Raw genomic sequence first — 9,840 nt, 5'->3', positions numbered from 1 at the left:
GAGATTAACTTGAACTAACGACAAACAGGTGATAATATCACGAAAAGCAAATTTTTTTCCACCATTACTTTTACCATTTTTTACACATGAAACAAATTAGCAAACGGAAAGATTTAAGATTAAAAAAGAAAATGAAATCACACACCCAAGGAAACATGATAACAATAAAAAAAACAACAACGAAAAAAAAAAGAAAAGCAAAACAGGGGAACTATTTACAGACACCTACGTGCTTTGCATAGGAAGAGATACAGAGAACTTATTTGGTGAAGCCTCCTTCATTAGTGTTAACTTAGATCTTCTTTCGGAGGCTAACGAATACTATAAACCACAACCACTTTACCCCGACTTTGACTGGTTTTTGCTTTTTTTTTTTTTTTTTTTGGTCACAAGAGCAATGCAAAATGCAACATTTCCACTTACGGTGTGCGACTCATCTTGCTTGCGAGTTGTCGTGAGTGTATACGGAGACGAATGAGTCAGCAGCTCCAGCAGCAAGCAGAACCTGATACGGATGAAAAGTGAGACAACTCACTGAACCAATCTTCTGTGCCATGAAGGACGGGTAGTAGCGGATTATCCCTAGTTGTTCTCCCTGAAGGCTAAACACTTTAATGAGCTGTTTTGCCGATCCGCTCGCGATGATTGGAGCGTGTCTGTGAACAGCTAAGGCCGTCAGTGAACCCCTGTGTGCATCAATCGTCAAGTATGTGTCCCTTGTTGTTCTAAGGTCAAGGAACTGTATGTCACCGGCCTGTGATGCACTTACCACCTGAAAAAGCAAAAAAAAGAACACATATTGGCCTCGGGAAAGCGACAAAAAAATTGAGAAACTCTTGGATATAGACGTGGACGTAAAGTTTAGTTTGCAACCTTTGCGGGATCAAGTCCAGGCTGAAAACTGAGTCCAACCACTCTTTCAACTTTCTGATGCGGACGAGTCGCGCAGACAAGCCTTCAAAACGAGATATGATATTAAAATGATGTATTCAAAACTTTTTTGGTCCTGTCATTCATCGTTTTAATTTAAAGAGTGTTTGTTCAAATTTGCTGTACGAGAATTAACTGTAAAGCAACTTACGGCTCAGGTGACCGAACATCATAGAGTCTCAAAGATCCATCGGCGAAACCAGCAGCAAGTTGACCTCCATGCACTTGAGAAGCAGACTACAAAGATAGCATAAAGTAAGCATAATTCCCATGTTCTGTATTTATAGGCTATCTAGAGGTATTGTTAGTTTCTTCTTACTCATTCTAAGTTTGAACGACCGTTTGCTAAGGATCAACACTCCTACATAATTTCGTTTTCATACAATAATCTAAGATCAGCCCAACAGACAATCAAGAAACGCAATGCTATTTTACTCTCGGAATAACTATTAGGACCAGCTCTCTTTTTTTAGATCCTGGAAAGATCTTCGACCAAGGAAAAGTATGATAACCAGACAATAGCAACCCCATATTATTTCTTCGATTCATCAACTCCGTTGAACAGATCATAATAGATCGGGCGTAAATCAGGACATTCTCGAGCGTTTCTATGTTATAAAGAAGAGAGTTAGTCATGCAGACTTACAAGTGCTGTGATTCCGCACTCTGACTCAGAGGGAATAGATCTGACAAGCTGTTCTTTCTCCAGGTCCCAAAGTGTGACTGTTGACACCTCCCCAGAAGCATACTGTTAAATACCATTAATCCATAAACAACAATAAACTAGGTTTCGTTACTTGGAAAACAAAAGAAGAAACACTGCACAGCGTGAATAAAGCTATCACAAACCAGGTAACCAGACTGTTGTTGCCATTCAATGACGGCATTTAAGTCACGTGCGCCGGGCTTCTGACCCTGGATTGAAGAAAACCCCGTAACAAGCTTTTGTTTACCCTTTGTTGCATAGTTCTTCCATATCCGGACCGACCCATCACCTACCCGAAATTCCAAAAGCTCATGTCAGACTATAATTAATCAATTTGCAAGCATCAGAAATAATTGGTGGCAAGAGATGTAAATATTACATGACCCAACAAGTAGCAGAGACTCGTCAAGTTCATTGACGAGGCAGAGCTTTGAAATTCCTTTGTCAGGAAAATCATGATTGTCAAAGCCATTGAGAAGAGTTGCTTCCTCATAGTTCCACACTCTGAGAGGAAAATACAGTAATATACTTAGCGTAGAGGCATCTCGATTAAAAATGTCAGAAGGGAGAAGATCAAATTTAAGAACATTTTCAAAAGGGAAGCGTTTTCTAAACGATGATACTAAACAGAGAATCCAATAAATCATAGCTTCGAAAGGGAACACCTTTTGTTTTGGGGGAACTAGACTGTAATTTGCCTAACAGAAGGTTATCTATATTTTTTACCTTTTACTGACACCGCCTAACAGAAAGTTAACCTGAACGAAAGAAGTTGATATAAGATCCAAATTTTAGCTATGCTCTGAAGAAACTTGCATACCTGATCCGTTCATTCTCGTCTGCAGCAACTACAATAGGCGAGAAAGGGTGAAGGAGAGCTGTCTTTGTTCCCGTTTCAAACCTCGTATCCCAGTTGGCAATAGGATTATTGTTGAGCTTGCTAATAGCTGGTCAAGGAAAAATATTGTCAGTAAACTCAAGTGACTAGTATAGATATCGAACAAACCAGAGATAACAGAAAAAAATGTTTACAAGAGTGCTGGCATTTTGCAATATGCTCAAGTGCGAATTTTTCTTTCTCTTCTCTTTTGGTAACTATCTCTTGACTAGCATCCGCCCCACCAAGAAGCGGTTTAGAAAAGTGGCCACAACTCCAGGTGTAGATAGTTGATAGTGGAAGCAAACTTCGTTCAGACCCACTGGCGCCTAAAAGCGGATCAGCCAGTCCTGAGTCTGGTGAACCCAACAGATGAGGCCTGAACTCTAACGAACAAACTCTCCTCAGTCCACTTAGATAGTTTGTTCTAGGGGGGCTGACCGGAGGAGTCCTAAAACTTAAGGGCAGATTGCCTGTCGTCAACAACGGGGAAAGATCAAAACTCACAAAAACTCAATGAAGACAGCCTTCTGAATTAAGCAAGAAAATTAAAACTTTCACATCAAGTGATGATCATAAAACACTACATAAACAGCTACCTGCATGCATATCAAACCATGAGGATGAACGAGCTAGGCCAGCAAGAGGAGTGTGAGAAGTCGTTGCAGCTTCCCCTGGTCGGCCAGTTGGCTTCGAGGGTTTCGCAACAACTTGTTCGATTCCAATAATAGAAAGCACACGCCGCCCAAGACTTGCAATACGTGGAGATGGATCTTTAGCTAATGCAAACATAGCTCGAACACACTGCGTATAAACAGCATTATCCAACAGTCTTTGCTGGTGGACAGCTCCATTGCTGACACTGTCATGCATGATTCCAGAATCAGAATGTAACGAAGAATCATCAGATAATGGAGATCCATGCATTAGCCCAGACGAGCCAAGAGGGCTGCTTGAGATCCTAGCTTCACGAGCCACTGGTTGGCTATCAGTGCTAGCTCTAGTCAGAGGACTCATGTGTAAAGAAACAATGGTTGCACTCCCAGCATCATGGAATTTAGCTATTGAAGGGAGCGAAGTAAGCAAAGAACTTGACTGAGGCTTCCAGTATGAAGCTGCGGCTAACTTTAGGTGCTGTTTGTGGCCAAAGGCAAAACGTGCAAGAGCTGTAGAGACATTAACAACAGATAAACTTGGGAATTAATAGTAAACACTTAAAAAGTAAACAAGATACGCTTCAAGGTGTATATGCAGAATGAAGAAAGACAGACATTTAGCAATGCACAAAACTACATATGAACTCTCTAAACGAGGGACAATATGATTTTAAGGTTGTATTGAGCTATGAAATACCAGTCTCTCCAAATAAATAAATTTGGATGTCTAAGTAGACTGGAATTATAAATTCAGCAAATGATAAATCAATAAATAATATTGTAGGAGACGTATCAAATTTAAAATAATCTCATTCAGTTAGAATTTTTTTACTTTGAAGTTAAATGACTCTGACGCTAATTAGGAACCCATAGTCCCACGATCATGAATGTTCAAGAGTTGCATGCTTTGCGTACCTACAGCAACCTCTGCCCGTACAAGTGGACTCCCATCTGAAACTACATCTAAGAGACTTTTAATGATAGCGTCTTCAGCTCTAATCTTTTCATCATCATCAAATTCATCCTCCGCAACACTTTTACTAGAGTCAAACACAATGTCAAGTAAGGTACCCAGGGCAAAAACAGCAGCAGCCCTTACCTGCAAGAGAATGTTATGGTCAGAAATTACATTGCTACAAGAATGACATTATAAGGAACTCTGAGATCCACCTCAGGTTGGGGCTCGGAAAGCAGAGGCGCCAATTTTTCAAAAGCATTTGCCTCCCTTCCCATTATTTGGGCCTCCATAAAATCTTCCCATAACTTTCCAAGACAAAGACAAAGCCATTGTAGAAACAACGGTTCTGGCTGTGGATCACTTGGTCTGGATGCTTCAAGGTGCCCCAAACAAACACCAATTAAATTAGCTTCAAGACATGCTTCCTGGCCTCGTCGGTGTCCGTCCACAATGACAGCCAGAACAAAAGCAGCCATAGCTCGTTGTTCTGGAAATGCACCTGAGCTATCTAGAAATCTAATGAAATATGTATGCCCCCCATCCTTCACAAGATCAATTTGACATGTCTGAAAACAAAGAGAGACCAGTCAATGTTGGAATAATCCAAAGACTGAGACGAAAAGGCTTGAGCAGCACAAAGTAAGAGGACCGGAGATAAGCAACAATATCTAATGTCCGTGATATAAATTATGCAGAAAAATATTAGATGGTAAATTTATGCCATTCAGCATTCATCTCAGAATCACAAGATGAAAAACATAATAGATGCACACTAAGAAGATAGCCACAATATGAACTAGCAGAGGCATGACAAACCACCATCGTCCTCCCAGAAAATAGCTAATGGAACGTCAAATGCTTACCTTATCAAGTGCAAGAATCTTTGTCCATATGAAAACAAGGATCTGTCTTAGCTCATTTGTTGTTGTTTGCAGAAGCTTCAGCACATATGGAAATATTCCAACAGACAAAGCCTAGAAGAATTTTCACTTCACGTGTAAGGACAAACACAGACGAAACTATGTGTAAGCCAAAGGGAAAGGGAGTTCAAATTTCAAAGTATACCAGATCCACGGCCCATGAACCCATATCAAGAAATCTTCCAAGAAGTACAAGAGCACGAAACCGATGGCACTGGCTAAGTAACACCTGAAGCAAATCAGTCTATAAATACGCTATAATAGTAATATGCAAATCTATGATAGATGGAACGTCCAGAATGAAGCCAAATGATGTCCCTTGAGTCAAATCCACATAGAACCAGGTGTGCAAAAATGGGAAATGAATATGGCTCTCTCAAACAAAAAATGGATATGAGTACAGAAATTTAGGTTGCACCTGAAGAACAATAGGCAGCTGCTCTGGTGGCTTCTTATGCTCAGATCCATGATCAAGCCACACCTCAAAAGCTGTCAGTTGCTCCGTAAAAAATGGACTTGGCTAAAAAAAAGAAAGAAACAAGTATTATCATCAAGACAGCACCGTCTTATACAGCTACAAGTAAACTATATAAGGCAAAACAAACCTGGAACTCTGCGTTTGGGTCCAGAACAAGTTGGGGAAGGCGAGAAAGGCAGATTTCAGCAGCCATGTCCCATGCATCCCTGAAAAGCACGTAACAACTACCTAAGAAAATAATCTAGACACATAACATTTAATCTAACTGAAGAATAGGGTTCTTCTTGAATACCACATATGATGTTGATGCGTAGGAGGCAGCATAGGGTGAGATATTGGATTACAATTTGCGGACCGCATTATTCTCTCAGCAAGTAAGAAATTTCGGAAAAGGCTAGCGACCAACAAATCCTGTCTGAATAATCTCTGGAAAAGTTCTGCAGGGTAAAACCAAGATTCATGAGAACAGACAGAGATGTATAAACAAGTCAACTTAAAGAGATTTGGCCTTAATACATTATGCAGAAAGTTTGGAGAAATACCATGAGGAAGCACATTCCATGCAATAGTATCCGTCACTGCTGTGAAAATCCAGTTCAACTCCCCTAACAATGTCTTACGGTCATTTTGGCGGCCTGGAATCCTGTCAATAAGTGATTCATCGATAATTTCTTTCAGAAGAGAACGCCTGCAGAACCTGCAATGGAAAGCCTCTTGTGAAAGCTGCAAGCTAAACTGAACTTCATAGTTCCATATGGACATAAATCAAACGCATTCAACATAATGTAGTAATCTATTTAATAGTAAAAAGTCATAAGGGAGCCTAGAAATGAATCTGCGCAACCTCAGTAGCAATGAGTTATAGAATAATTATCGTAGGAGGAAAAGGCTATTTATCAGGATAACATCATGACTCTTTTCGCCTCATCAGAAATACTTAGCGACCAACAGAAAAGGTTAAGGCAAACCATACATCAGTAAACTTTCATATGCAAATCAATATGGTAAATTATAAGTAAGTATCAGTACAGATTATTTCGAAACTATCATTATATGCTGCTTTACTCACCCCAAAAAACTAAAACATATGCAGAGGGTCTTCTAATTAAAATATCACGATCCTTTTGGTCTCATCAGAAATTCTTATGCCAAATAGTTTTGAGCTTACCTCATGATGAGTCAAGAACATGCAAACTAAGAATCTATAAACTAGCTTGATGGAACTTAAAGAACGTTTTGTAGAAAGAAAACATGAGTTCGCAAAAAAAAAGTCAGAGATGAAAAGAGGATTTACCATTTCAACGCCATTTTAATGGGTGTCGTGAGGCAAGAAGTAAAAACGTCAGCTGGAAATTCAACGCTCTGCGGAAGTGTCTCATGTACATCACAAGCAGCAAGTAGAATGCAGTCCCTTGAGGATCCAGAGGAACCAGAAGAACCCCAATCATGAAGCTGCCATAAAGAAAAAATGAATTCATCAGTTTATGGAACGCCAATTGCAGAATCAAGTCTTAAACTCGACAGAAGGATGTGTAACATGGGTAAAGTGGTCGTTTCCTTTACCTCTGCAAAGGCATTCAGAATCATCCTAGCAGCAGAGCAGTCAAAAACATAGATGGATGGTGTCTTCAACCAGGAATCAAGCTCACTGATTGGCAATGGAATGTACTGCGTATAACTCTGCTCAAATACAGGATCAATCAGTACGTGGTAACAGATGAAAAGTGACAAGAACATGGTAGAGAAAAGAAAAAACAGACCTTGTTGAACACCCAAATTTCACCATTAGCTGTAGGCTTTGGCACACCATGCCCATTATAATGGAAGAGAACTCTCTCGGTCTTTGCATATTTCCGACAAGTCAAGCACAGCTTCCTGACTTCATCTACTGTCGGATCTAATTGAACCTTATAGCGGGCCTGACAGAGATTATAAAATAAAAATGAAGAACGTAACTTGACAAACAACAAAGATAAAATGCAGGGAAATAAAGTAACCACCCTTGGTTGCCATCTTTCATACTGAGAGCTCAAATTTTTTCCAATAGTCTCGAGAGCTTTTGGCGGGGCCATGGAAAATGGGTCTGCCATACAAATAAAAGAGAGGAAAATTGATTATGGCGACTAAGAAAAAAGGATAAGCACACAGAAAAACTGTAATAGGGTTGAGTTGGCCGAAGGCTTAACCTATCCAAGCCTCAATTCTAGCACACGGAGATATCTTTATAACATCTGGCGGATCAACCGTAATGTTTAAACACAGAACTAGAGCTACACATCCTGTTTTCATCTGCAAAGACGAAGAATAAAAGTCAGCAAAGAAAATGAGACTTGCAATAATTACCCTAGCAAACAGATCCAATAAATGTCCGGTTTAGCTTATGCTGGGAAATTGAATTATTTCTGAACAGACATTGGGATTGAAGTGAGAAGATTGTATCTTGAATTTGAGATAATGTACTTCTTCTACGCTCCTATTCCATCCTCAATTTCACTAAACAGAAAGATCAATCCACAAGCTAGTCTAACATACTTACAGCTAAGAAATGTTCGATTGTAAACTTACTCGCTCTTTAAGCCGCCATTTGGGGGCCAATACTAAGCTCTCGGAAGTCCCCAAGGGCGCAGAAGCCTCGGATGCGTCGTGTCTAAGCTCGCAGAGCACGATAGTCTGAGGCAAGTATGCCATGCTGGTGGCGGTGGCGGCTCTCTCCGATGTGCCATTTCCGTAGATACTGCTGGTAGTATCAGAATCCTTCCTCCGCGAGGGGATTGACGAATCACCGTCACCGTGGCTAGACACACAGTCTTCGTCGTAGCGATGATTGGAGACCAAAGAAACGGAAGATTGTGAGAACCGAGACACCATTAAGTCTCCTAATGCCATCCAAATCGGAGAACACACCCGAATAAACACCCCCCGAAATCCCGCAAATCAAATCCTCAGCCCTAGCTTTTTGTTTGGATTGGGCGAGAAACAGATACAAAAATTAGAAGCGAAGAAGGAGAAAGCCAGATCAATCAACAAAGCCGCTGCACCAGCGGCGCAGGAGCAGAGAATCCAGCTCGAAAAACCCTCAGATGGACAGGGAATCGGAAACGGAAACCTAGGAATCCGAAGAAGCGGTAAGATGATGGCGACGACGGTGACTGAGGCGGAAGTGGAGGCGCAAAAACAGTAGTGGTGGTGGTGGTGGTGGTGGCGGCAGAAGAGAAAAAGGCAAGAGAAAGTGAGGATGCGAAAATTGGGATTTTGTCAAGAGAGAGACAAAGGGAAAGTCTTCAATGCATTGCGTTTTCTTTCCACTTCTCTCTCATTCTTGTGAAATCGTGTCAATTTCATAATCAAAATCATAATTAAAAATGTATGATAAATATGAAAATTGAAAATTTTTGTTAGAACATATAATTACAACATAGTAATTTCAAGTGTATGAAGTATTCGTACCTTGCATGATATCCGATATCCAACTCTGTACCCAAATTATCCAAACTATATAAATTTTAATCTAATCCTTGTTCGATCTAGTGGAAGTTTAAATAGTAATTTCAAGTGTATGAAGTATTCGTACCTTGCATGATATCCGATATTATGCGAGTTTATTCACATAATAATTATAGATAATCTGAATTATTTGTGTTTGTATGATACTCTCTTATCGATTATTTACCCGATTTACTACCTTTAACAGCTGAACTACACAAACTTGAATTACTTGTTTATTTTTGAACAGTAGAAACTAGAATTCCTTATTCTAATGAATCTTTCGAGTATGGTGGCTTCTAGATTATGCATATATCATGGGGCATATAGCAACTATCTTAGAACTGCTCAACCGTTGAACATGTCCAGTGTATGAACGTTTGTGCTACCACAAATGCATCACACATGCTGTGAAGATTATCTAGATTGTAAAATACACTACTCGTACCTTTCGTCTTGACATGTTTCGAACACTTTCTCAACTTCAAAGTTCAAACTAACTATTTAAAGATTGAACTTTTATTTCTTAAAAAAAACGATGAGTTGGTTCAAAAAAAAAAGGAATGTGTTTACATTATACGGAGTATTTTAATTAAAAATCTAAGGTTTCCTATGCATTAGTCCCATTAAATACCAATATTTATGGACATGAACATCAAGCGAACAGTTCATTTGTCTGAATGACATCGAAGATCAGATCAAAAGTCAGCATAAAAGGTCACCTCTCTCTCTCTCTCTCTCTCTCTCTCTCTCTCTCTCTCTCTCTCTCTCTCTCTCTCTCTTAGACATCGGCAATATCGAATCGAGGAGACACAGAGTTCCGATTATGAGA

The 9,840-nt window shown here is 39.9% G+C and overlaps 1 protein-coding gene across 1 annotated transcript; it reads right to left on the bottom strand.

Moving 5' to 3' along the window:
* Positions 1-35: 35 nt before the first annotated feature.
* LOC18024231 (regulatory-associated protein of TOR 1) lies at positions 36-8,808 on the bottom strand. The gene is made up of 23 exons (XM_006407676.2): positions 8,091-8,808; positions 7,712-7,814; positions 7,526-7,608; positions 7,286-7,444; positions 7,089-7,205; positions 6,820-6,977; positions 6,068-6,222; positions 5,818-5,962; positions 5,653-5,731; positions 5,466-5,567; positions 5,193-5,276; positions 4,991-5,101; positions 4,340-4,693; positions 4,085-4,268; positions 3,113-3,679; positions 2,669-2,986; positions 2,457-2,583; positions 2,016-2,140; positions 1,780-1,925; positions 1,577-1,678; positions 1,082-1,167; positions 874-955; positions 36-772 (listed from the first exon to the last, which is right to left on the bottom strand). Exons 1-23 carry the CDS (start codon positions 8,409-8,411, stop codon positions 434-436), a joined length of 4,047 nt encoding a protein of 1,348 aa, XP_006407739.1. The 5' UTR covers positions 8,412-8,808; the 3' UTR covers positions 36-433.
* Positions 8,809-9,840: the final 1,032 nt, after the last annotated feature.

Source organism: Eutrema salsugineum, unplaced genomic scaffold (genome assembly GCF_000478725.1).
Source record: "Eutrema salsugineum unplaced genomic scaffold, Eutsalg1_0 scaffold_13, whole genome shotgun sequence".
Lineage (NCBI taxonomy): Eukaryota > Viridiplantae > Streptophyta > Magnoliopsida > Brassicales > Brassicaceae > Eutrema > Eutrema salsugineum.
The sequence above is the reverse complement of the archived record's forward strand: the minus strand, read 5'-3'. Positions and strand labels throughout refer to the sequence as shown.

Bases quoted from the DNA above. Each gene is read 5' to 3' on its own strand.
- LOC18024231 (XM_006407676.2), bottom strand. From the start codon at position 8,411: ATGGCATTAGGAGACTTAATGGTGTCTCGGTTCTCACAATCTTCCGTT. The intron at 7,815-8,090 runs GTAAGTTTACAA...TCGTCTTTGCAG, and splicing joins AATGGCGGCTTAAAGAGCGA to ATGAAAACAGGATGTGTAGC. The intron at 7,609-7,711 runs GTTAAGCCTTCG...TTTGTATGGCAG, and splicing joins TAGAATTGAGGCTTGGATAG to ACCCATTTTCCATGGCCCCG.